Source organism: Paramacrobiotus metropolitanus, unplaced genomic scaffold, assembly GCF_019649055.1.
Source record: "Paramacrobiotus metropolitanus isolate TYO unplaced genomic scaffold, Prichtersi_v1.0 Parri_scaffold0000091, whole genome shotgun sequence".
Taxonomy (NCBI): Eukaryota; Metazoa; Tardigrada; class Eutardigrada; order Parachela; family Macrobiotidae; genus Paramacrobiotus; species Paramacrobiotus metropolitanus.
This window is the reverse complement of record NW_026570311.1, coordinates 255664-283231: the sequence shown is the minus strand read 5'-3', so window position 1 is coordinate 283231 and position 27568 is coordinate 255664. Positions and strand designations below refer to the sequence as shown.

The 27568-nt window shown below is 41.6% G+C and overlaps 2 protein-coding genes across 5 annotated transcripts; both read left to right on the top strand.

Moving 5' to 3' along the window:
- The first annotated feature begins 20551 nt into the window (after positions 1–20551).
- On the top strand, positions 20552–22979 carry LOC129596531 (uncharacterized). The gene is made up of 5 exons (XM_055493842.1): positions 20552–20754; positions 21170–21359; positions 21451–21683; positions 21761–21973; positions 22178–22979. Exons 1-5 carry the CDS (start codon positions 20667–20669, stop codon positions 22492–22494), a joined length of 1041 nt encoding a protein of 346 aa, XP_055349817.1. The 5' UTR covers positions 20552–20666; the 3' UTR covers positions 22495–22979.
- Positions 22980–23443: 464 nt separating this feature from the next.
- On the top strand, positions 23444–26445 carry LOC129596482 (uncharacterized). 4 transcript variants are annotated; one of them, XM_055493780.1, is made up of 5 exons: positions 23444–23604; positions 24751–25175; positions 25241–25369; positions 25449–25523; positions 25605–26445. In XM_055493780.1, exons 4-5 carry the CDS (start codon positions 25463–25465, stop codon positions 26267–26269), a joined length of 726 nt encoding a protein of 241 aa, XP_055349755.1. In that variant the 5' UTR covers positions 23444–23604; positions 24751–25175; positions 25241–25369; positions 25449–25462; the 3' UTR covers positions 26270–26445. The 4 variants fall into 4 exon arrangements, with proteins under 4 accessions (XP_055349755.1, XP_055349756.1, XP_055349754.1 ...); XM_055493781.1 differs by lacking the exons at positions 24751–25175; positions 25241–25369; XM_055493779.1 differs by lacking the exons at positions 24751–25175; positions 25241–25369; positions 25449–25523.
- The last annotated feature ends 1123 nt before the right edge of the window (positions 26446–27568 follow it).

Sequence of the window (27568 nt, the reverse complement as noted above, 5' to 3'; positions counted from 1 at the left end):
TCTATCGGAGGAGACAAGTTCGTGAGTGCGATCGTATACCGCGAAATGACAGATCGACGAACTCAAGGACTGTCGGACGAATTAGCACGAGGAGTCGGTAAGATCAAACACAGCTAATTTCACCGCTTACTAAATCTCTATATTTCCGCATAAATAATTACTGCATAATTTCCTATAATTTACTGCGAGTATTTCCCTACTAATTACCACAACAAATCTGCATACTTTTCATTTCCGCCTAAATATTTACAAAATTAATTCCTATATGATTCCGCTAATTTAACCGCAATTTCTGACTATTTATACTGAATTTTACGACTACAATTTCTGTATAAATTTCCCTACTGATTTACTATCATTACAGGAATGCTGGTTCAAGAGCATAATCGTGGCTGTGATCGCTGCGCTCGCGAAGGAACCACTATCGAAGTACGAATTCCCTATCTCGGAACCGATGCACAAAGTATTCTGCGTCAAACTGCCATGAAAATCGATGCTGCTGCGATGCATGGACCGATGCCTTTGTGTGGACTCTTGGCCGCAAATCCTATTCCGCTACTGCCGAAAACTGAAACTGCTGAGGACACACTATCTCTGCTGCGCGATCCTACTACTGTGATTGCTGAGCGTCCTAACGCACCAGGAACTGAAACACGTGGAGGTATGCCAAAATCAGTTGCTATGGTTTTCTCACGCAAACCTGATGGATCTCTGCATCTGAAAACTCCTGCTGCCAAGCGTTTCAAGAAGAACTGAATTACGAAGTCTTTTACCGTGTCTGCTGTATTGATTTTATTTCTTTTATCTTTTCTTTTACGTCTTGTACCTTTACGTTCGATTTTATTCAGATCGTCTTTTGCGATTTTATTCTGTATATTCTGCACAAATTACCGAGTGAATACTGTTCAACTACGATGAACACTGGTGAAAAGTTCTATTTTGATTTTATTTTTCTGGCGTATTCTGATACTGCCGCAATGTTCAATACGAAGTACAATTTCTGTGTTTTACGAAATCCAAATAAAAATGCGAAGTAAAACTACTGACAATATTGCTACTGCTAAAGCCGCTAATAATACACTGAGTAATACGAAGTATGGAAAACTTATCCGCATAAATACCACAAACACGAGATTCAACATTTCACAAATAGTTTCGCCATAAATACTAATAAGAATAATTACTGAATACCGGAAACACAAAAATAGAACCAAAGTTTTGCAAAAAGTTCGCCCTTAAGGGGAATCGAACAAGTGCTACGGAAGTAAAGCCGTTTAAAATCTGACTTAGCTTAACATATGCTAATCAATGGACCCGCTGCACTACTACGAATTTTCACGATAAATGCCGTAAATTACTACGCCCTAAACTGTTACTGGATAACTGACTATAACAATTCCGGTAAATATTACCACAACCATTCTCCATATACTCTGTCATAAAAATTCTCTGATTTCTGCTCATTTCATAATTCATAAAACAATTCCTACGATTTACTAAAAATAAAAAGTCATTCGTTTGCTCAAGACTGAATGTAAAAAGAAAATTCTACCGCTAGCACGGGTTGAACTCGAAACCTGCTTGTCCTACTATTTGACAGAAATTACTATGATCTGTAAAGCATATACCCTGCGCCACTACGCAAATTACTAAAATGACAACACTACAACACCGCTAATACTGAAAAATTACTGTTATAAATACCATCCTAAATTTTACTGCAATACTTCTTGAATTTCCAAAAACATAATTCCGCGAAGATGTGCACCTTAACACATAACAACTCAGACACTACACACTATTCATAATTACGTCAAAAATACACACTCAGAAATATAAAAATTACAACTTGCTCGGGTTTCGAACTATGGCTATACTGCTACCGATGACAATGTCCAGATCTGTAGCGCCACTTCATAACCACTCGACTACTACGAAATTCGCAAAGGTAAAAATACCTACACTCACTGCAAAAGTCAAAGTTTCCACTATTATTCGTTATTAAAGGTAGGGCGAAACCGAGGCATGGAGATAGTATCTCACGCCACTACACTACAAGTTTCGACACTACAATATTACTGATTTTACATGCTGCAATACACATTTCCTACATCCAAATTTACAAGGAACAAACGATTACGCGCCATTGTCGTGCAATAATAACTACTCATATTCTATAATTCTACTTTTTTCTCCTGTGTTTACTGGATTTTTGGTGTTACAGACGGCGAGTGAATGGTGAGGTTTGCTGGTACCAGGGGGGCGCCAACACAACCACTGCCGTTGTTATTATGACAGCACACTGCTATATACTGACAACCAAACAAAATCACTGCAAAATCACCGCTTTAATCCGCCAACAAACAATAAGAGACCCGAAATAAAGCTTTAATAAATCCTCTGAATAAATCCGCAACTAAATACTGAACAAAGACACCGCTAAATCCACCAACGAAATATCAAAAATGCTGAGAAATACTGCTCCCCAAACATAAGGGAATCTCTCTAAAATCTCTGAATAAAAGCTATAATCACCGATAAGTCGCAAAATACCAGGAAAAATCATTCCGTACAAGGACAAACATGACCGCTACCAACCATGAGGAAAATGAGGATCAACTCTCGGCTGTGGAAGATTATAGGGACGATAATACTTGCGAAAGAACTCCTTGTCCGCTTCTTCCTTACTCATAGCTGACTGCTGAGACCCACTGGTCATTGTCTTCTCTGCTTCTTTCGGAACTTCACGAGACTGCACTGGAGTCTCAACATTCGCTTTCTCCACCACTTTCGCCGCATTAGGTTCGTTCTTCAAGTCGTCTTTCACATGCCAATCGAGAACCTTGGAAGAGAGATCTTCCATCACACGCTCTCTCACACTGTCTGCCATTTTCACGCGATCATCAAATGCATTCTCAGGGAACAACAAAGCTCGAGCACCGCTGTGCTGCTTAATAATTTCACCACGCTTCGACATGATAATACAAAATTCTCAACAAATAAGAACAATAATTCAAACGCCGCTATCAAATCAAGTATCTGCCACTGAAAATCTCCCAAACTCAGACTAAAACACAGAAGAAATTCTACCACTCAAAAACACACAAGACTGACTATCTTACTGGATTCGTCATACTGACTCAACCTGCTGACCATACGGGAGGACACAAACGTCATAACTACCGCTACTCAATTACAACACAATTTTGATAAATTCTGAAATCCGCATTTTCATCCCAAAAATAATTTCCTACTGGTTTTCCGATAGAAAGGAAATTCCAAATCATGCTGCATAGATTTTTACACTTGGACATACATTATAGTGCTGCTGTACAGATTTATCCTATAGCCACTGTACTACTACTTTTGCCTATAGTAATTACTAAAGTTCACATCTTCCACCGTCAATAAAGCAAAAATCTGCCATACTCATTCGAAAATATAATTAGATTAGCTAGTAACTGATGTGGAGAGATGACACCGGGGGGCGCCAACATCAGTACTACTATAGTTTTGATGTTCTGTGATTTTCTGACACAAACTGTTCTCCACAAAAATACTACAAAATACTCAAAAATTACTCCATAAGAGAAAAAGGAATTTTTACTACAATTTCCGCTCTGCATAGGATTTCTCAGCGTAACTCCTGATGCGCTCGTTCAATAGAGCCACTGCTCTACAACATTTACATACCGCTAAAACCGAAGTTTGCATACACCGCCAAAACAAAAACTGATTCCCTATAAATTACTATAATTTCTGTTAAATAATAACATTCTGGCTTTTCCGTGAGTTAATAATGGCAAGATACAACCACCGAAAAATGATACACGCCAAAAATTATTTTGAAGAGTTGATACCGGTTTCGCTTGGTGTGCAATGCGAAAATATCACGAAGGTCGCACTCACTGCGCCAACTACGAAGTTACTAAAAGTACAATTCCAAAAACCGCTGATAATTAACGATAAATACTGCCGTGTATTTACAAATACAAATCCTACTAAAATTCACATAAAAATTACCAAAAACTATGACTGTGCTGAGCATCGAACTCCAGAACACATGAAACAAATACTGCTTTTGAAGGTTTCTCATTTCTGATGCTATATGGTTACTACCCATAAGACACTACAGATTTTACTAAAAATAGGGATAAAAAGTTGCCTACAAGCGCTATCCAGATTTTCAAACCGGATCAGACCCGTATGCCGACAGGATATCAACTTCCGAACAAACAGAACGTAATATTGTCCGTGGCTTCAACCACTACGCTAATGAGGCTTTACTAAAAATTGCAGAAATTCATACTGCTATAAGTGAAAATACATATACTATACAAATTTTGCAAAAAAGTGAAGTTTTTTCTAAAATTTACTAACTGTTTTTATGTCTGTTATTTTTTGTTGTTTTCACTTCGGGTCCTTGTAGAATTGTCTGCTGAAACCCTACACTACAATTTCTGATGTAATTTGTAATTTCCATTCACGTGCTGCAACATACTGCTACTTCCGAATAAATACTAAAAATAAAAATTTTCACCAGAGACTCGATCCCAGTTACACAGAGATTAATCCGTTACGGCGTCACCATGGATCTTTGCACTAAGCTATCGATAATTCACAAAATAAACTACAAAAATTAATCGTTTGGGATTGATACCCGTGACTGTGGTTTTAAGTGCTCGACTTCACTGAAGATCGTAACCACCACGCTATCTACCAATTCCTATAATTTCTTATTTTCCTATATGCTAATAGATTTCACTCGACTCCACTACCTTATTTATCACTTCCGGCAAAAATGAGTCCCAAAAATATTATCCTACACTGGCCTCGAACTCGTAACGTTCAATTGCTAATTTTAACCGGTGATTCACCCAGAGGCATTCGCTAACCACTCGGCCACTACGAAATTCCTATAAGTTTGATTTATTTTACTGCATTAAACTGACAATTTACTGAAACTGTGTTTGCACACTGGCTCTACCTACTACCGCATCGATAGTTTGACCACAAATTTATTAACACGCTGTACAATTTCCACCGACTATTTATTCAAAGTAAAGCCGCGTCGACACACATAACAAAAGAGATCACTATACAAATTTAAGAAAATGAGACAATCATACCGGAATCAATACCGTACACATCGAAATGCTCATCTCTCAGAAGGCTTCTTCCCAAAAACAAACACCATAATCCACTACAGTTACAAAACTGTTTCACTGACGATCCTTAGGAAACGTATACCACCGAAAGTGCTGCATCGGACGATTCCTCACCTTTGCCGACCATCGCCACGGAACCGTGTAAGTGGGACCCAAAATCCGCACAATCCGACCATTCTGCCAAACGCGACGAATCTTCAATCTGTGCTCGTTTAGTTTCCGCACGAGCTCGTTCACCAGGGCTGTTTCTCCTTTCAAATGCATGGTCGTATTCTCGATCGCGACTTCGGTTCGACGAAATACCGTAAATCCCGAACGTTTCACACCAAACTTCACTGAAATTCCAGTGACTGCTTCTCGCTTCTTCGCTGCCTTCTTCTCCTCATTGAGATCGAGCTTTTCCAACGCTCTCTCCAGACCACTAATATCAGGTCGTCGTTTCAAATCACACGGGCGACATGCCACAGGTCGCTGCGAATCAACAGGTTCGCCATCCGCTCGCAAAACATCAACATTCTCCGCAATAGAGCTCTCAACTGGCTCAATGCGTCTGATACGACGAGTAACAGGAACAATCAACTCCTGTCCACTCTTATCCGCACGAAAAGCTGCTGCCATGATCAAAATCAATACAATTGCACTCCTGAGGTGCCCGGATTAAAAAATCAAAAGGGCAAACTGCTCAAGACACGATGAAAATCTCAAAAGGATAAGAGTGTTAAAATTCAAAATTTGACAAGTCCGAAAACCACAACATTGTAATTGCGCCATCGATAAACAGCTGATTTATTGAGCCTACGCTCGCTACACCACTGACTTCTGCAAAACTATTCTTTCTCACTTAAACACTACCAATCTCTTCTTCCTTTTTGTTTAAAATGATAGAGAATTAAGTTCTCTACCTTAAATTTACAGCTGACAGATGAAAACACCCGTCTGGAGTTTCCAAAATGTATCCCCAACTGCTGGGTTCTTCACAGTACATTTACACCCTACAGTACTCTTCGTTACGCTACAATACAGGATTCTGTATTTTGCTGTGTCATGCTACACAATAGTGCTCGGAAGTCCTTTTTCTTCCCAAACACTTAGAATTTACGATTCGGAAGTGTGCACATTTATTCATCACACTGATTTGCATTTTACGGAGCATTTCCATACACTTCAACTCTTTCTACAAGTTTTGTCAGCACTATCCCCACTGGGATACATTCAGTACGTTATACTGTATAACAACCGGAAATACACCGTCGACGTCACGTTTATTGACAAATACCGAACACTTTCAATTCGGAAGTGTTCAAAACTGAAGAAGGACAAATTCTCTGATAAAATCCATAAATTCACAACCGATCAACACAATAGGTAATTTCTGCCAACAATTACGGCGAAATCGCATTCAATCCGCTATTTTACTGCGCTTACACCATTGAGTTCTCCCAATCGCGTAACATCACAAAATTAAGGCTTTAAATCCGTAAATCTCACAAAAATAAAGATTTCAAAATTAGACAAGCTTTCATCGAAAGCTCAAATAACAAAATACCGAAAAGACAATTCCACACACTTCCTCCATACGTTTCACTGGTCAATTCTGACCCGCATTCTCTTGCTGCGCAGTTTTCTGCAACTGTTCGTCCACCAGACTGTGAACTTTCACCCAAAACTCCGAGTTCTCCGCCTCCGGTCCGTCCTCGACCGTGGTCACAAACACACTATTCTCGCCATTTTCATGATTGTACTGGCGGACGAAGATCGTCTTCGCATCGCTGCGAATCAAACCTTCCGCATCAGGTTTGATTAAAGCTGGCATTTCGACAGACTTCACAGAACTAAACTTATCAAAGTGCTGAGCTAAAATATCCAGTCTTCCAAGACGAGAGGGATTCATAATTCACCATCAAAATTAATGGACCAGCTCTACACCGCGCAAAACTACACTGTTTGAACACAAAACTCCGCGACCCACAAAGCACGCTACTGCTGACCGCTCATCTGGCACGTGCTGAACATTACGTCATCAAACTGCTTTTGCGTGACTCGCAACCCGTTACTCGTCAAAAATACACATACTCCATAAGTATTTCGATTTTCTTACTTTATCTGCATTTTTTACGAGAAACTTAATCTTCTCTTATTATTATCTCGAAAAATAAATACGAATTTTTTCCCTTTATTTTACTAGCTGCTTATTGACAACAATAGGATAGAAGAACTGCAGCTGTCATTACACTACACTTTCCCACATTTGCTAATACCAATTTTCACATACTGTATTGGCTTGAGACGGCCACTCCGTGCTCTGCCGCAATTCTACAAACTCGCGATAAAAATAAATTTCAATAATCGTTTGCTCGAATTTCAAAGTGAAGAATGCGTACCGTTTCGAGACCAGCAGATACTGAACCATGACGCCAGTATTCTACGAAATTTCATATTTACTACCAATAAATTGTACATGCCGCGATATACGGTTCTCATAACCGCATCCAAAACTATTCCTTCGCACTTCTTTTGGTGCTTTCCGCTCCAAAACAAAATCTCCTTATGTAAAAGCATATTCTCCAAATCAAAAAGTTAAATTCTGACATTTTCACTTTTAATCTGAACGTGCGCACTTTGACGCGTACTTTTAAAGACTTAGTGCCGTGGATGGCTTGCTGCTCTCCAAGCCTTAGTACTACGTAAATCCGCAAAAACTTAAATTTCAAGCCACCTTAGCGTTGGCTAAATCCGCTATTACACTAACTGATCTGGTTCTTTAAACGGATATCGGTCTGGGTTTCAACCCCTGAGCTACGATTGGCTACTGTTTTTAACTTTACTCGAAATCATGTTGCAATATTCACTAATTCAAAAATTTATCCTTTTTATTCACTAATTCAAAAATTTACCGACATCTTTTGTGCAAAAACTATTTTGTGCATAAAAACTTAAATTTCTTTAACCGCCTTGTACTGGTTAGATCCACACTTGCATCAATGACTGATTCAAACAACAATATATGGAATTTCCTGCGTTTTAGCCATAACACTACGGCTCATCACATCTGCACTCAAAATCAGAGTCATACTGCAAAATAGCATGTCCGCTATTTATGGAAAAACTATCCTACATAATTCCTCATTTCGATATTTCACAAAAAGGAAGGACAAATCCTGAATTTTCATTAACCATTGTTTTTCTTGTTAAGCCAACTCTATGTTCAACGGGAATCTGTTAAACACTCACTTCACTACGTTTACTCGCAAAAATATAGTTTGAAGTCGCCGAAGCGCCGACTTTCGTATTTACTCCTATTATTTAAAATCATACTGCAACCGAATTATGCTGCTACGATTTCATAAAAACAATGCCGTAATTTTAAAAATTTGTTTAAATTTGCAAATTCATACGCAAACAACCAGGATATTCTTTGTCCGTACTTTGCATCTATCACCATCCACACTGGACCAATATTCTACGAAATTTCAGTAAAAGGAAACTCTCTCAGCCAGCCTGCTGCTGACTAACATCGTTCGTAGTTACACATTTAGTGTGATGAGCGCTTTGAACAACATGCAGTACTTCGTTAGCCTTTAAACTACAATTTCTCATAACACTGAATTCTAATTTCTACATACCGCAAAACAATAATAACTCATACGACCTAATTTCCTCTGGTTACAAGTATATTGAACCATATGTTTCTAAGTAAAAAAGGAAAAAATTTAAAGTTTCCATTTAAATGCTGCATGAGACTTCAATTAACCGCTGTGTCTCTTAAATTGACTGGACTTTCAGCGAACTCAAGCCAACTGTCCCTATGTATTTGCCTATGCACTACAATATTCGACAAAAATTTATTTCAAAATTCACCATTGCTCTGACTTCATACAGCTCTAATAATCTTTAATTAAGCATAATGCTGACAGCATTGTGGAAGTGCTCTTAAGCCATTGCGCTACAATTAACCGCGCTTTCCCATACTAAAAATTTTCACACTGCTATACTCTACATCGAATTTCTCAATTTTAAAGCACTGCCTACTGATTATACAACTATAGGCGCTTATTGCAGCTCCTACGTACACCGCTTCACTACGTCATTTCATGTCTACTAAAATTAACAACACTTATACTGTATTGTACAGATTTCCTTAACTCGTACCCCATTTTTGCTTAAAAATATGCCCAGGGAGTTTGCTTTCAAACTTTTCAATTTCTTCTCTCATATTAGGCCAATAATATTTTTTAACTTCATACAGACACTTGAATATTGTCATATCTGGACCGAATTCTTTCTCATAATTAACCCGTTTATTCGTAGCTAACATAAGCTTCTCACGCCATTGGAAAGGGATAAAAATATGCGAATTATGCCGCTCACTACCTGGCGTTTTATGACGAACAAGTTCATTGTTTTCCACTAACAGTGAATTAATTTCCGCACGTACTGCCTCAGAATCCACATTCTTCGGATTTTTATAGAAATTGCGCCATGACTGAATATCAACACACCTCTGTTGTTGTTCCAACCAAAAGCTTTACTGTCCCATTCCGCATTAGACGGAAAGTAACATTCGTCACCATCATTCGTTTTCGGTCTAGTCCATTTAGGCAAACTATTAGATTTCCCTGACCGCTTGCTTTTCACTTTAGATTCGTCATTTTTAACAACTTCTATACACTGAGCTTCCGCTTTCTTAGATTCCTCTTGCGGTGTTACGTATTTACCACGCAACTCTACCGGTACTTCCACATAACCTGTTACATTTACTGGTACTATAGACTCTACCACTACTTTCTGTTGTGCTGCTACAGGACTAACTTCCGGTTCAACCTGCTTATGTACTACCGCCGGCTTCTCAACTGTACAAGCATGCACATGCTGCACTTGACTACCGCTACTAACTACTCCATCAAAAATAATTTCAGGACTGGCATTAACTGCAACTGGTTGCTTCGGCAAGAAACAATAAAAGTCCTCATTAGTTAATTTCCTAATGTCATCCGCTACTTTATGTATTCCCTTACTATCTCCAACAATACAAACTGACTTTCCATTATTGCAGAAAGCATTTGACGTTTTAATACAAATACTATTAGCACCATTTCTTTCATTAAAAATATTAACTGCGTTACACTCACATGCCTGTAACTTTTTACAAACAACATCGTGAAAATCATCTTCATAATAGTTTTCGCCTTCTGAATAAATTTCTTCAACAGGAACAACATTTCCCAAATAAAAATTTTCAGATAAATCTACTGATTCGTCCGAATTATTCACAACAATTATACCGCAATAACCATTTTCATCAAACTTAACAATACCGTCACAAAACAATAGTAGACCGCAATTTTTACCTTCATACTCGAAATTCTGCTCCAATAATCCGCCTTTAATTAATTCTGCTAATTCACTTCCGAATTTATTAATACGAGCACGTATAACTCCCTTATTTCTCGGCTGAATTTCGATCGGATATTGAGGTACTAACCCTAATTTACTAAAATCTGCTAAACGCTTCATAGTTGCTGTATTGACTTCTACTGATTTCTGACTCTGAAATACCGGTACTGAAACAACTTCTTTAGCTGCCTGTACTGCCGGGATCGGCACAGTTTCCACGACCTTTTGTCTTCCCAGGACTACTATATTTAGTTCTGATTCAGGCACACTCTCGAACATGCCTTCAATACTAATATCGACTTGCTGCGTGCTGGTCTAAATTTCGGGAACACTACTAACCTTCACTGCTTCAGTACTAACGACCTTCTTTGTTTCCATAGTGGCTACCTGACACTCTCGCCTCGGTAAATCTTTTATTCCATGCGATAATTTCCGCCAATCGTCAGTTAGACTAACTGACCCGTTACTCCTCTGAACAATAACCGCTGGAGTTCCAAAAGTAGAATCCGACACCAAATGCTTAGATTCGAGTTTACTGACCATTTCCTCCGTATCTCGGTCAATATTATCGACACCTACTTTCCTATTAACGAGTTTTTTCGCCCAACACTCGCAATTTTTGGCAATAGTACAAACTGCATCATGAAAATTATCGTTGAATTTATCCGAACCAACCGCATAAATTTCGTCAATAGGATCTAATTCACCCAGAAATAGATTACTGCCAATTTGCACAGTTTTATCCGACAGATTCATCACAGGAATACGCAGACACCCGTTTTCATTAACATCAATCACACCGTCAAATAGAAGCAAATTGCCAAACCGTTTACCTTCATACTCAAAGTTTTGCTCAACCAAACCATTTTTCACCAATTCAGCAATTTCAGATTCAGACTTATTTATACGTGCACGAATCACTCCTTTAGACCGAGGTTTAATTTCAACCGCAAATTGAGGAAAAACTTCCATAGTGCAAAAATCAACTGCCGGTTTATTCTGCTTCGTTGCTGCTTCATTCACGAGACGTGCCGTTTCATTGCTCACGACAGGTACTTCTTTGTTCAACTCAAAGATAGGCTCATTCCGAAAAGCAGACTCATTCCGAGGAACAGACCCATTCCGAAGATTTTTCTTCTCAACATTCGACTGTCTAACGTTTTGCTTAACATTCGACTGAACAGGTGGAACTGACCACTCATCATCATCTGCCGGTGCTATTCCTGAAAATGTCACTTTCTTACCGTTTTTCTTAGCCTTCGTCGGCTTATCACTCTTCTTATACGCCGCATCTACTCTATACCGCTGGATCGTATCCGTAAAACTATTCGGTAACGGATCACGTATTACTCCTGGTCTATTTACCTGAATAGGACCGTCAAAATCCACTCGAGAAATAGCTCTCGCCATAGCACGCTGGTCTTCAGCTGAGACTGGTGCCTTACCAAGATCAACATCATAACTGCCTTCAGCCGGTACAAATTTTCCATTGACAAAATCTCCAGTTTCTCCTTGCAACACCGCGAATTTATTCGTATATTTTGGATCAACCCAAGTTGCCACTTCATCTTTCGACATATCTGACTGCAAGTACTCATTACTTGCCGGATCTGGATGTCTCGGAGGACGTGTATCCCGATGCTCAGGATAACAGAACTTACAATTAGACTCGACATGATCAATTTCAACTAGCATATTCGGCCAATAAAATTTTTCAACCAAAAGACGATAAGTCGTAGTATTTTTCAAAATTTTCTCGTGCTTAACCGCCGCATGTACTGCTAAAATCAATTTAACACGCCAATGATACGGTACAAAAATACGTGGTTTAGCACCTCGCGCCTCATTCTTGTGACACAAAACTCCATCGTAAATCGTAAACCAATTAATCTCCTCCTTAATGAAATTCGTATCTGCCTTCTGAGGATTTAAATGCAAATGATACCAACACTTAGCGTCACCCTGCGCTCTCTGCTGTGCTCGCCAAAACGTGACCTTATTGAAATCCGCAAGACTCGGTTTCATCTCACGCGTTTCCGGATCAAGTCTCGGAATCATCCAACGTTTCCAATCCGAATCAACTTTATACTGTGCACTTTTAACAGGCACTCTCTTACCGTTATTCTGTTCCACTGGAACTACGTTCAATTTCTTACCCGCAATCGTCAAAGATTTACCATTATTAACCGCTTTATCACTACTAACCGCTGGCTGATTAATACCTCTCTCCATAAAATGCTGATTACGCTTAACCATATTCGAATCAGGAAAAGTACGTCGCTGCACAATACTCTTATTCTGAGAATTATTCTGAAGGGTTTGAGCGGGTGGGACCGCACAACTACGCACATTCTCAAAATTACCGCGTACGTTCTCACGCTTATTTTCACCCCCGCAAACTTGCTTAATACTGCTATCGGCTGGGAAAGAATACCTCCGCAAACTTGCTGAGACACACCCCCGCAGACTTGCTGTTCACCTGAGTTCGTAACGCTGAAAACTTCTTCCTCAAAAATTCTGCCATTATTTTGTCCGCGAGAATTCTGGTTATTCACAATTACCGGTTCATCAACATGACCAAGTAATTTATCATATCGCTTACGAACATCCGCTAATTCTGAATCCCTTACACTACGTTTTATCGTCGAATTATCCGTAATTTCTCTCTGCTGGGCGGTGGACTGAGATACACCCCCGCAAACTTGCTTACCGCCACCTGCTTGCCGATTATTACTCAACTGAGATTCCGACTTATCTACGTCTGCGTAACAAATCGAATCTGAAACTCTCGGCCATTTTCTCACCGCGTAATCCATCTCCATCTGACAAATATCGACTGGTGCACCGATGTACACATTATGCGCTGTCTTATACGGAAGAAATTCCGCATACGGGGCAAAACCCAACATATTCGCTTGCATTAAAGCCGGGATCGACTTACCATAATACGCATGCACTGGAGCTAACTCAACGAAATTATGCTCTCTGACAATCTCATCCATATCGCAAGTCTTCCTTAACGCATTCTCATGAAGTTTTGCTAACGAATTCTGACGAATCATACGCCAAGTCATAGAGCTGAAGTCCAAAATAAAAGGCTTCGTGACGAAAAAGTCCATTCCCAAAATAATATGATCGCGATCACAATTTGTGCTTACCAAACACGTGTGCTCAAATGCCGTATCAAATTCATGAATAGTAATTAAAGTCGACAAAGGTTCAACTGCGTGCTGACCATTATACGCCGTATTAACCAACATACCCTTAACATGACTCGGACATTGAAAAATATGCAAATCTAGCTTCTTCGCTAACCGAAAGGGAATTATCGAAATACTCGAACCTGTATCGATCATGACCTTAACCTGTTTGTAATTCACGTCAATCGTGCAATACCACGCCTGCGCGTCTAACGTCGGCTTATGAATTACCAATTCTGACGCTGGATACTTCGACAAATCGATAACTTCCGTCGTATTACACTGCGCTGGTTTCTTCTGCCATACGTACTCAAATTCAATCACATTTACCTGCGCACCATAACGTCGCAACATTTCTATGGTCGGTTCAATCAGACGAGGATACGCTAAGGGTCGCTGACATGCTGACGCTGCATGCAAATCATGACACTTATAGCAAATTTCTCTACCATTCGACAATCTCCACTTGTCTCTCTGAATTTGACTCTCATTAAACTGACCATTATTCTGCTGCTGATCATTTCGAATATCATTCGAAAAATTTCCGCCATTATTTCCGAAATTACTACCACCGTTACCGAAATTATTATTACCGTTAAACCGAGGACGAAAATTTCCATTACCATTATTTCCATTAAAACCGCTGCGATTAAAATTATTACCGTTCTGAAATCTCGGTCTAAAATTATTCTGTCCGCGAAAATTATTCATAGGCGCACTTTGCCTAAAATTACCCTGATTCTGAAAATTCTGTGAATTCATCATATTCTGATTATTCTGCAAAGGCTGATAATTTTGAACTGGCTGACCGCTAGTTACCGGAGCCATCGCCATACTACCTGGCTGTTGCGCTATCTGAACGAAAGACTGCTGATCTGACATCTGCACTGGATTCGACATCTGAACTGGATTCGACATCTGTACTGGAGCATACACTGGTTGCTGCAAAACTACCGGATTCTGATAAACTGGTGGAACCATCTGAACAGGCTGACCACTCCAGTTACCGCCGTTACTGTTTCCAAAATTACCATACTGACGTGCATAATTACCACGCCCTGAATACTGACCACGGAAGGAATTACCTCTCGCTGAATAATTACCGCGGCTTCCATAGTTATTACGGCCACCTCTAAAAGTGCCGCTAAATCCGCTGAAACCATTGTTACCGCCTGCACTTACACGCTGAGTTTCAGGAGACTTTTTCTCACCACCGAGAATATTCTGAAGTTTTTCCAACTCTCTCATATGCTTAATCAATTCATACGGATCAGTAATATTCATGATAAACAAATGCCTGTACCAATCTGGCTTATTACTTTTCAAGCCTTCAAGCAAAATGCTAGTTTTCTCAATATCGCCTAATTCTAAGTCATTAAACCACTTAATAAAACTATCCGCATAATTATCGACTGTATCTTCGTCTCGAAAAATTCTTGCCGTCATTTCCCTACGTATATCTGCCGGAGACGTCGCAATATTAAAATGTTCAAGAATTTCTTTCTTATAAAAATTTTCCCAATCGCGATTTGGTTTATCGCGAAGTAAACCTTGGAACCATAATACTGCGTTACCTTCCAATGCACCGACAACTTGCCTGCACGTATCGTTGTCACTCCATCCATTCGACAATCGACACTGATCAACTTGCGTGAGCCAATGTTCAATCGAACCTGACTTCCGCTTACCTTCATACGGTTGTAATTTCATCACATTACTCGGCTTGCTGGAGTTTGCATTTTTCATCGCCTCCGCCATGATTTTAATCACACCAAGCCAATCTGGATTCGCATTCTGCTGTGCAGCCAAACCACCAACCGGCGCTGCATTCACGTCTTCCATGTCGACATTACCGTCATCATCAATACCGCCATTTACCGGTATTTCAACATTAATCAAGGGAACATGCCCTACGTTAACCGCCTGCGTATGCCGCCTATCTTGCGACTGATGCCTAACACGAGACGCTGCCGAACGAGGCTGATCTGATCTCGGTTCGTTTAACTGACCACTGTCATTACGCGAAACTGAGGGAACTCGGAGAGAGCTTTCACCCCCGCAAACTTGATTGCTGCTGCTACCGCCTAAATTTCCTGCGTGAAACTGACTACTTCCGCTAGCATAATTATTCACGTTACCGCTCGGTACAAAACCCTGAGACTGACCTGACATCTGTGCAATATTACTATAAGCCGGTGGCTGATTAAAAGCCACATTACCCGTACCTACACGAACTTCAGGTTCAAAATTCCACTCTCTTACATGCGAAATCTGATTACCTTTCAATTCTTCTGCTTCAACTCGCAATTTTTCCATACGCTGCATTAAATCAAGAATTTCGGAATCTTTACCGTCAATTCTAACACCAACTGAATGAATTAATTTCTCTTTCTCTTCAAGCGTTGCATTAAGTTTGCGTTCTCTGCTCAGAGCTGATTTCAAATCTTTTTCCGCGACTAATTTCGCATTACGTTCCAAGTTACAATTAACTTTTTACTGCTCAATTTCCAAAAGCAATTTCTTCTCATTTTCTTTGAAAACAGCTAAAGCCTGCAAATTACTCGAACCAAGCGATTTTGACGCTTCTGCCTTAACTTTCTGCAAATGTTCATTTACTGACCGCAACTGAGCACTAAGCTCCTGATTTTCCAAAATTAATTTCGACGACTGAGAATCTTCCTCCTCAAGATCGCGAATACGTTTTTCATTCACCTGACACTTACTCGAAAGTGCACGAACATTTTTCTCATGTTCTGCATTACTTGCCTGAACTGCCGTTAATTGCTGCCTTAGAGCCGAAATATCACCGTGTAATTTATTTTTCAATTTATCATCTTTAGACAAAATTTCATTCAACCGATTAATCTCATCGCTATTTTGCAGTTGCCTAAGACACAATGCAACATAATTTTTCGTACACCGAATCATAGTACCCAATGAATCACGAGTGACTGCTAATGCCTCTTGCTCCGATTTTGAAGCTTTCAACTTAGCGTCAACCTCACTTACTTCTTGCGCAAATTCCTGATTTAAAGGATCAAAATCATTTTCAAAAATGAAATGCCGCAAATCTGACTGAAGAGGATGCGAAAGGTTATTCACATTTTCATCGAAAGGAATTTCTTCATCCAACAATGACTTTTCACAATTAAACGCCGTATTATTTTCATCATCTGAATTTTCAAAAAAAGGAGTTCCTTCTCTCATCGTAATATTACCAAGGAAATTACTGCTAACCGTATTATTATTCTGATCATTGCTCATAGCGATCACGCGTTCATCGCTTACTTGAGCCGCTGCACTACGTTCTCTCGCCATATTGGACGGAGTCACGAAATTCCCTACCGCTACTGAATTCAAATTTTCAACCGCATTTCCAACTACTTCTGCATTCCGCACATTTACCGACTGCCCTACTGAATGTGGATTTACCAGTTGCGACATCATCGATCTCCTCGGATCCACCACTTGATCTGGATTTACCACTGACGGAGTTACCTGTTTCCCAGGATTAACCGTACCAACTGACTGACTTGACATCAACTGCATACTAGACAGAGTCATGCCATTTTTCTGTGCACTCGAAGCCGAACTATCTTCCAAGTCCAAGAACGACTCACTTACCGCATTCCCAGAATTTTCAATAATTACCGAGGCATTTAACTGCCCATCTGACATAACTATGGTATCCCGAGATTTCTAACCAGTACCTGACTCCTTTCTTTGCTGAACTTCTGCCTCGTACGCAGTGACATTCAAGGTCGCCCATTCTTTCGCTGCTTTAAACTCTGCTTCTGACATATTCAAATAAGCTGACGGGATAGACCGTTCGTGCGAGAACCAAGTGCTATAGTAACTCGGAGCTCTTACCAACGTTGAATTTTTGTCCTCCCAGTCAACCCATTGTTGACTGCAGTACGCGCTCTTTTTCTCCGGAGGTTCTAACCCTACTGCCCTATACATTAAGCCAAGGGGAACTTTCTTCGGAAACTGAAAACGAGTGTCAAACCCGCTTTCAACAGCTTTCGACTGCAATCTATCTGATTCAACTTTTCTCAATGGCCAAAAGCCATCTCGTTTCACAGTTAATTCTGCTGATTCTGACATTTTGTTTGCAATGCAACCGCGACTAACCTTACCAATTAAGAACTGGATTCAGAAAGTGAAAGTTACACTGTTCCCGTTGATTGATGAATCAACCAACTCGTATGACCCACGGCTCTTGACAGAAATACACGTACGCTACTCAAAGCTGTGACTCCTGACAACACCGTTTCGTTAGGACGAGGCTGACTCAATACCAACCTCCGCGGTACCGAAACAACACGTCCGAAAATCTCGTTGTTACAGCACGCACTCAAGCATGCGTAAACAACTCGTATTTATCTCGTTGCTACAACACGCACTCAAGCATGTGTAAACAACTCGTATTTACAGCTGACCTTTAAGGTTTCAACTGCGAATTATATTTAACCGCTAGTTACAACACTGTGACTGATTTCCAGTTAACAGTGACACTGCGTTTCACAACAAGAGACAGCTATATCTGCTCTGTTGATTACCGAAAATTTTCAAAAATCGTAGTACGATGGCTACTCCGCTAACTCGGATACGCCATATTTACCAAAATTCAACATTTTTACGAAGATTCAATATTAAAGAACGGCTAAAATAGGTTGCGAATATTCGCACGTTTGACTTACAATTTCCAATCAGCTGATTCTGCTGGTTCTGCCGTTCAAATTCACGTAGTCGTTCTGGCTTGCCCGGTTCAGAAAAGAAAATAAAATAAAAGGAAATTTTGACCTCGAATGGTCTTACGGTGCTTTTTTAATCATAGACACGTAAAGTGCCGCATACACGAACAGTTTTCAAGTGCCTATACTGTTCTCAGTCCGTATTGTCACCCAAAATATATATCGCTAAGTGCGAATCAATCTATACATCAATCAAACCGGGGGACTCGGTTACCCTAGGTCAGTACTGGAACGCAGACCTCCTGCACCACACTAGTGGCTCCTAACGGACTTTCTTAATTGTGGGCTCTCTCGAGTTGACCACCAACCATCCTGCACCATCAATTTAATTGTATTATCAAATTAAATTAAACTTTCTGCTCCATCGGGAAAGTTTGAACCACGGTGGGCGCCATGTCGTGCAATAGAGAATGTAAATGTAAAGCCGTGTGCGGTGGAAATATGCTCTTCCCAAACCACGACCTGTCGGGGGAATAGAGCGACTCTTAATCTCAACTTCTTATGTATTTCATGGAGCGAAAGGTTAAGGATGTTGATGTACAAGTATGAGATGATATGCAAGGATGAAGAAGAGGATCTGGAACTCGAAGCCTGCTGAAAGAGAAGACACGAAAGGAAACACAAGGGATGCGTGAAGTTATATGTTACCTGTCCGACGCTAGATGGTAGCCGAAGCGTATGAGCATGACAAATCCATCAACCTGGCGCTACAGGGCATGAAGATCGAATGGACCGAAAAGGTCAAGGCGAACAAGTGGGATCAAGTGGGTAACCTGTTACGTCACGAGACTATCCGAAGATGATAATGCACGTCGACGAAGTAGAGGAATGACCCCTGACAATAGGTGAAAGGTCACCCAGAGGTCAGTTTGAACAGCCTCACTTGGAAAGAGAAGACCAGAGCAAAAGCCTGAAGTTAATCAGATCGAGTAACAAGACTCTACTTTTGTTGGGATTACAACTCTTGACATTTGTGTGGGCGACGAGCGCCTTATATAGCCCTGGGCACCGCAAGTGCTGGCTCTTCGTACGCGCAGGTACGGGTCTGAGAACAATAGGGATTTAGAATCTAACCAATAAGAGACATCTGAGGACACGTGGACTAATCACACCGCTGCATCACTACACGTGGACTAATGAGAACATCAGGTCAACTAATACACTAGAACAATAGGTTGAGCTACGTCATCGAAGCGCGGTCACGTCGAAATGGCAAGTCGCGGTCAAAGTTCTCTGCTGGGGATTTCTGAGAAGTCGAAGTAGAGACTCGGGGTCAGGACTCGCGTAGAAGATGTAGTAAAGCCTAAGCCTTAGTTGTAGGGGTAGAAGTAGTAAAGTAGTACCGATGTGTACTAAGGGACGCCAGTACACGTCAGTTCCCTCCGGATGCGTATGGCAGATCGGACGTAACTGCGCCGAGGCGAACCAACAAAAACCTATAAACTTAGAAAGTGAATAATTGTAATTGCGCTGGGATTGTCTGCACTTAAAATGTTAGCCAGAACCAGCCAAAGAACTGTCTACAAAGGCTGCGAAGCGGATTTATAACTTAATAATTACTTTTACGTGAGATTTTTGGTACCAATCCCCCAGGTCAATAAACTTCAAATGCCACCGGCATGACAAACTATATTTACGGTTTATTAGAATTTTTTCCAACTTACCTGTAACACCCGCATAATATTTCCGCGTTGAAGTAAATCCCCCAAAAAAGGATTCTGTTTTACACGCATTTATGGCTGCTTACCTGTGACGTATACGAACGCAGTCAACTGCTCCCGCATCTATAGAACTGCTTCCACGAAAATATTACAACTTTTACGTTAAAATGATTAATGTTTGTTATGCGAGCTTCACTCAGCTTCAGCAGCTAGCTTTTTTTACCGGCTAAACGCTGACTAAAGGACCAAATTACCGGTAACGCACAACCGTGTTCCCCGAGGCAAGTTTGTGCCGTGGTGTGGTTGTGATCGCAAAAAACGCGTGCACGGAAATTTGTACCGCTGCCTGAACTTTCTTGCTCGTGGATATCGGCTGAGCTGCGCGTGCGTCTAATTAGCGCTACAGATCTGAATCTGCGGACCCATTAAACGAAATTCTGTGTAATTTGTTTTTACATTATCCTATCGCTGGCATTTACCGTAGCCATGGGAATCAGAAGTGGACTTGTTCTGGCTTGTTCACTCGGGATGTTCTGTGTCTTAAGAACTACTACGGCGTTTTATTACAATCTATGTAGGTGGTAAGGTTTATCTATCTTAACTGGAGCATTTACGCAATACCAAATGAAAAACCTTTATTAATAAGCTACGAAACTTTTGTGTATGGCACGTTTCGGTTCTGCCATTTCATTTCATTGGTTTTGCCATTTAATCTTGCATGGCATGCGTTCTATAATGCACTTTAATTCGTATCTATCTGTACTCAAAGTATCCCAATAACGTTACGACTAAAAAAGTGCGGATATTTCCACACAAATTAACTGCTCTTACTAATTAGCAACTCGTAATACAATTCTATTTTGAAAGGTTCAAATTAGTACTTTTATTGTATTAGCTGCGCTTGCGTAGTCAGCGCCGTCAGGTAAAAGAATGAAAGAGATGAGTTTAGTCACCGGCGAGATAAACTTTGACTTGGATTATCTGTACAGATTCCGATATGGAGACAAGATGCAATCAAAGTGTGGTGCTAGACTGTCCATACCTCATCAGTGGCCGAGCCGGTACAATCCGCTATCAGAACATCCCGGTCCTCTCGAGAGAATCCTGCTGGTTTACTCTTACACTGGATTCCAGCTGCGGAAAGCCGCAAATGTCTTTTGCATTTTATTTCAACGTAAGGTATGTGCGTGTTCGTGTAGGAATCAAGGCAAAAACGACGCTGATTTTGCATCTGCTTTCCGCTGATGACGCTCTTCTCTACCTTTTACAGAAAATTTAATCTCCCCTATCCAGATGCCTTGCGTATATATGAAAACTGGAATGGATTCCGCGGCCTGGTTATGCAGCTGGCAGACAGCATGCCTCAATATCGCAATCCTTCGTCTGTCGCTCAGGCACTGACCGCATACGTTAAACAGCCTTCCGTCACCTTTGAGTATATGCGCAGAGCGTCGTATTCCTCTTCTGTGCACGAGGTCATCGTCGACTTTGTTATTGTGGAAGGTATAACGTCTGCATTGCTCCTTTTCGGTGCATTCCTTAACTTTGTTTTTTTCTGATATTTTATTTTGCTTCGCCAGACACGTCTCATTCTCGTAATACCTTCTGCGGAGCGCTGCAAGGCTATGTCAACGATAACTTTATCTGTGATAATGATGGGATAAATGATCGTGTCAACTGTCCGCTAACTTATGCGGCCAGTGTGGATGGGAACAATCCGGCTCGGGGGACACAGTGTTTACGTGAAGCAACTACGAGTATCTTTAACGACAGGAATAACAACCTGAACCAGGGTACGCAACGAAATAATAAATTATAGTTATGTTTAATTGCACTTTTCGGCAGCGTGCAGGTAATCAGCTGTTTTCTAATAACGTCTTTCTAATAACGTCTTCTGTGCGCCAGCGTTGCATAGTTTGAAATTGTACCCACGGTCACTTCAAATAAAACTTAATTGTAAGACAGGATTACTATGTTTCAATGGTTGTGTTTTGTAGGCAGTAGCGCCACTGGCCTGAACTCCGGGGCAATTAGTGGAATATCTGTGGGGGTCGCTATAGTCGTATTTTTCACCATTCTCGCTGGCATTATTTACCTTGTCCGCTCACGCGGACGACGCACACCCCTTCATTCTTTTACGACGACGACTCCCAGAAACGCTAACACTAGTCAGCCGGTTTCTGGGACCCACGATGCACCTTTTGCTCCCTCTCCGCCTTTCACGGATTTGCCACCGTCATATGCGGAAGCCGTGGGATCCGTGGAACATGCTACGTCTGCAATACCGCCAACACCAACACCTCGGACACCGTAAAAGTAAACCGCTACCTTGCAGAGATTTTCCTGCCAGAAAAGCCTGTGATATTTTTCTTATTTGGTATTCGCAATTTTGCGCGTTCAACCTGAGTGCAGCTGAGGATGATGCCTCGAGTACCACTGGAAAGCGCTCAAGTGTGCTTTTCGTGTAGAACCCGATATTGATGTCGCGGTCCATGAACAAATGAGATTACTTCGAGTATGTTTCCAAAACCGGCAGTCACATTGCTTCGACGATTGCACATACAGAGCACAGAATCAATCATTCTTCTGGACTCTAGAGATTCCTACGATATTTACTTGCCATTGTGAATCTGTGATCAAAACCGCGGAGCGACGCGCAAATCAAAAAGCCGAATTTTTAGTTATGAGAACCCAGTACAGCTCATTGTCTTTTACGTATACGTGGATAAATCAACGTTATTATTCTTATCGAGGCGAGAGTTCCACTCGGCAGTGCCGAGAGGCCGCTCACTGGGTTCCCACGTGATTGTGCTACAGCCTACATTCAGTACTTGGCTAAAGGTGGTGTCTCAGGCGAAATTTTCCGGTTTCATGCCGAATAAGCCTCGTGCAAACAGCAGTCAAAATTTCGGGTGATGCGTGTGCAACTTTATCCTTTCAAATGCCACAGGCAACAGACTTGCGGACAATGTATGTGTTTCGGTTATCATCGTTTTAGGGAAATCGCGGCAGTATTGCAACATAGATTTGTCATAGAACAACGTGTGCATCATTTCTATTATAATAATCGCACTCAACAACAAAAAAGATAAACTTGTTTGCATAATTGTACTGATAGCTGCTGTAAGGATGTACACTGCTATTTTAGAAATGCACAAAACACAACGCTGATACGCTATCTAGTGCGAATTACAAACCAACCACAGATTTGCAGCATAGACAATTCTGCATGACAGTAGCTACCGAGAGATAAAAAGTGAATATTAAAATGATTTCAGCTCTGTTGATTTGTGCAGTCTACCACATTACATTACTACGCTACAAACGTGTGCGGAAACCATGGATTATGGAAGAGTCTTTCTTCGGGCCTTTGGACTGGGATTTCTCTGTTTAACCATAAGTTCAACGGCCCAGCATTATCAGTGTAAGCAAGAGCGGGCAGGTATAGTAGATCAGTAATTCAAGAGAGTTTAGCAAATAATGAGCCGATAATTACGTAGCCGTCCATCTCGATAATCTGTCCTACCTAGACTTGGTGGTTTGGCGTAATTAAAATTTGTTAACAGTGGTTCAAGTTTTACGAGCCTCGATTGGGTAAACTGAAGTCGGTAAAGTGGAACTGGAATTTCCTGCTCCATGCAGCAGGATCTGGCTACATGAGCTTTCTTTCTTTGAACTGCAGATTTCGATTTGAGATATTCGTGCAATGATCGAGTGACAATAGTGTCCTTATCCTGAAACCGGGAGAGCCGGTACATTCCAGTATTACTATATCGGTAGGCTGCCGCCCGGAAGGTGCTCCTTCAATATCACGCTGGCTCCCAACTGCGGACGCCAGGAAGAGCGGTTTGCGATTTATTTAAATATCCGGTACTGGATCAGTGATCACTCGAAAAGATTCGCTTATTTTATAGGAGGTTTAGTTGTTCGTAGTCCGTCAAATGACTATATATGTCTTTGTCCGTAAAATAAATTTGTCTCATATTTCGCCCCTTTGGTTTCATATTGCGCTCACCACTCACCAGGTGTCAAAATTTCCTAACAGAAGGAAATTCGCAGGAATGATTTCTGATCATGTATAAGCTTGCTCATAAATTTCTGAAATACTCATTAATAAAGTTCCACAAAAACTGACTTTAATGATGAGCAAATAAAAATCACATTAGAATAGTAATTATGTTGATCTGTCAGCATTTATTCATGTAGCGCGCCCGGTTTCGTCGGTGACAGGTGACCGAAATATGAAACCAAGTAATTAAGTTAAGCGAATTAAGAGACAATTCGACATATACATACAGAGTACAAGTATTTTATCAGTTAGTGATACAGCGTATTTTATCAGTAAGTGACTCGATATTACTACGAATTTTTTCGTAAGGGGTTTGGATGAAATCCTTTTTTATGGTTTTTGTTAATTACCCAGGCTTAAAACGAGCGTTTTACAAGTTTTATTGGATCTTCCAAATGCTAAGAACAAGAATTTAGGTATTATTTAATCTCTGTAAAATGGAAGTTGATGCAACCAAGAAGGCATCGTTGCACTGGTTATTATTTTACGGAGATTTTACAGGTGCATGGAAGTTGATGCAACCAAGAAGGCATCGTTGCACTGGTTATTATTTTACGGAGATTTTACAGGTGCATGGAAGTTGATGCAACCAAGAAGACATCGTTGCACTGGTTATTATTTTACGGAGAGAAAAATGAGACCTTAATTTTGTTTTTGGCATTCCTGTTCTTAGCAGTGCATCGAACCGAAGAAACATCGTTTACACTTACCGGTATATTCTACGAAACTGATAGAAATTTCGTGCATCTTGCACTTTTGCATTGTATCAGTGGTATTTTCTGGGGTGTCAATTTGGTTTTACCACATTTTACAAGCCGTTTATATATTTTGGGGTGGGTCACCATAAGTTCGTAACGGTAAAGCATGGCGCTGGTATTTCGGGGAGGACTTCTACATCGGAGAGGGTCACTAACTGAGGCAATACGGTACGTAATACGGTACCGTATTACTGAGGCAATACGGTGCATTTCCGTTTACTGAATATTTGTAGAAAATTTGGCGTGCCAACAAACGACATTCTCCAATTTACGACACATCTGATGGATATAACATCCCTAAAAAGTTTTTAACCGGCAGTTACCCCACAAACTCAAACCCCCAATCGGTGGCACGTGATTTGGTACGCCAAACAACCATCCATCAGATTAGACTACATTCGCAGCACATCACCCGCCAACAATTACCAACAATTTTTGTAGAAAACCTGTATTCCATGTGGTTAATCATTAATAAAAATTACCATGACGCGCTCATCGATTTCGTTATCGTGGAAGGTAAATGAACACAAGCGTTTGTGTTATTACAGCCGACAAAAGCCAGTGATTGTGAAATGCTTTTGGGGGTTTTTATTCTAGATACGACCGGCTCACACAATACAGAATGCCGTGCGTTTTCGGGATACGTGAGCAATAATTTTACTTGTGATACGGACGGAACGACGGATCGTGTGAATTGTCCGTCCGAAACTGTTGTTTCTACACCAGACCCCAACCCGGCAACCGGGCGACAGTGCAGAAACCAGTCAACCACGCTGACATGGGCTTGGAATACAACGACCTTTCGACCAACCGTGACGGCCGCTGTAGCGAATACCACCACTTTTCGGCCGCCCACCACTAGTACGACTGCTCCAGCGGTAATCCCGTCTTATCTGGCTAATCCGTTGAACATCACCTGCCGTCTTGGACGAATCAACCTCCCGGAACCGGATCTGGATCTGGCGGACGCGGTGACGACCGTGTTTGACGGTGACAACACCCTCAATTGCCGCGTGATACTGCACGATCTGCATTCGTGGATTGTGGCGAAAACCGATGTGTCCCGACAGAAACGAGCATCGTTCTACGAACCCATTAAAGTAGAGTGTACACGGGGGAGCTTGACCGTATCGAATGTGGACCCCGGCACATCGGAATCAACGGGTTTTGTCTTCCGCACCGGTGCATCCAAAAACTGCATCGATACTTATAGAAAATTCTTGGACTATGTGACTGGTTTTGCGGGGAATCGGGTTGGGTAGTTTGTCGATGACCACGATTTGTCCAATGCAACATCCGTTCGGAGTGACAGTTATCAACACTTCGATGACTTCCACATTTGCTAACAACACCGGTCAACTGAAGTATTTATTTTAAACGTAATGTGATTTGTCCGTGATTCCTTCCTTTGGAGATTTGCAAATTTAAAATCACAGAATCCGTAAACATAACTTTTCCTTTGTAATTAATGTTACCGCTTCCGGAATCCACTGGGGGGTGCTGGAACCCCGGCTGCTGGGCGGCTGGTACTCTCGTGATCGGCTGTGTGCGGTGACCCTGGGTCAGCGAGAAGCCGGCCGACCGGGGGTCGGCGCAAGAGAGCGACCAGTGCCCTGCGCAACCGAAGGCTCCTTTATTGAGCAACGCGAAATAACAACAGCACAAACAGCAGGGTGTGGCGGGTGGTAAAGAACAAATCACTCGCGCGCACACGAACAAGAAATGCAAAGAACATTGGCCAGAAATGCAGAACACAACGCGGGCACAGAAACAGTGCCGAGAACAAAACGCAGGCGCGTGAGTGCCGGCGGCTGCTTTGATCTAAGCGGCCACAGCGACTCGCAGCGCCACCAGCGCAGGTAGCTGCCTACACACGGCGAAAAGGGAAACGCGGGAGCACACATCCTCCAGCTAACATTAACATCAATTAACGTTGTTAATTGTCATTTAATGTTACCGCTTCCGGAATCCACTGGGGGGTGCTGGAACCCCGGCTGCTGGGCGGCTGGTACTCTCGTGATCGGCTGTATGCGGTGACCCTGGGTCAGCGAGAAGCCGGCCGACCGGGGGTCGGCGCAAGAGAGCGACCAATGCCCTGCGCAACCGAAGGCCCCAAACAAACCCCAAACAACATCCATGATAAGACGTCTGGATTGATTACGTCTGTCTGTACTTGGCTTCGGAAATAGATGGTAACACAGTTGCTTTTCCAACGTCGCTGGATCCAGCGGTAGCGGCTGTTGTCGTGCCCCAGATGCAAAGCGAAGGGTTTAGTGACGGTGGTGGCCAGGTAGGAGGCGCAGCAGATGATGCAGCGTACGTTCAACGCGTTGACGAGTCAGGTAAGCTCTGCTAGACAGAGAAAACTGCTCGTCCTTGCTGGAGTTCAAGTCTTAGCCGCGCGTATGTCGTAAAAGCATGAACTGGATAGACTGAGCGCCCTGTCTTACGCAGTGATAGCTTGTAACCGTGACTGTACCGTCTGTACGGATCGGCCTTACTGTTAGTCGATGTGAAGGACACGCGGATAATGTCGCCGATGCGTGTGAACGAGGATAATG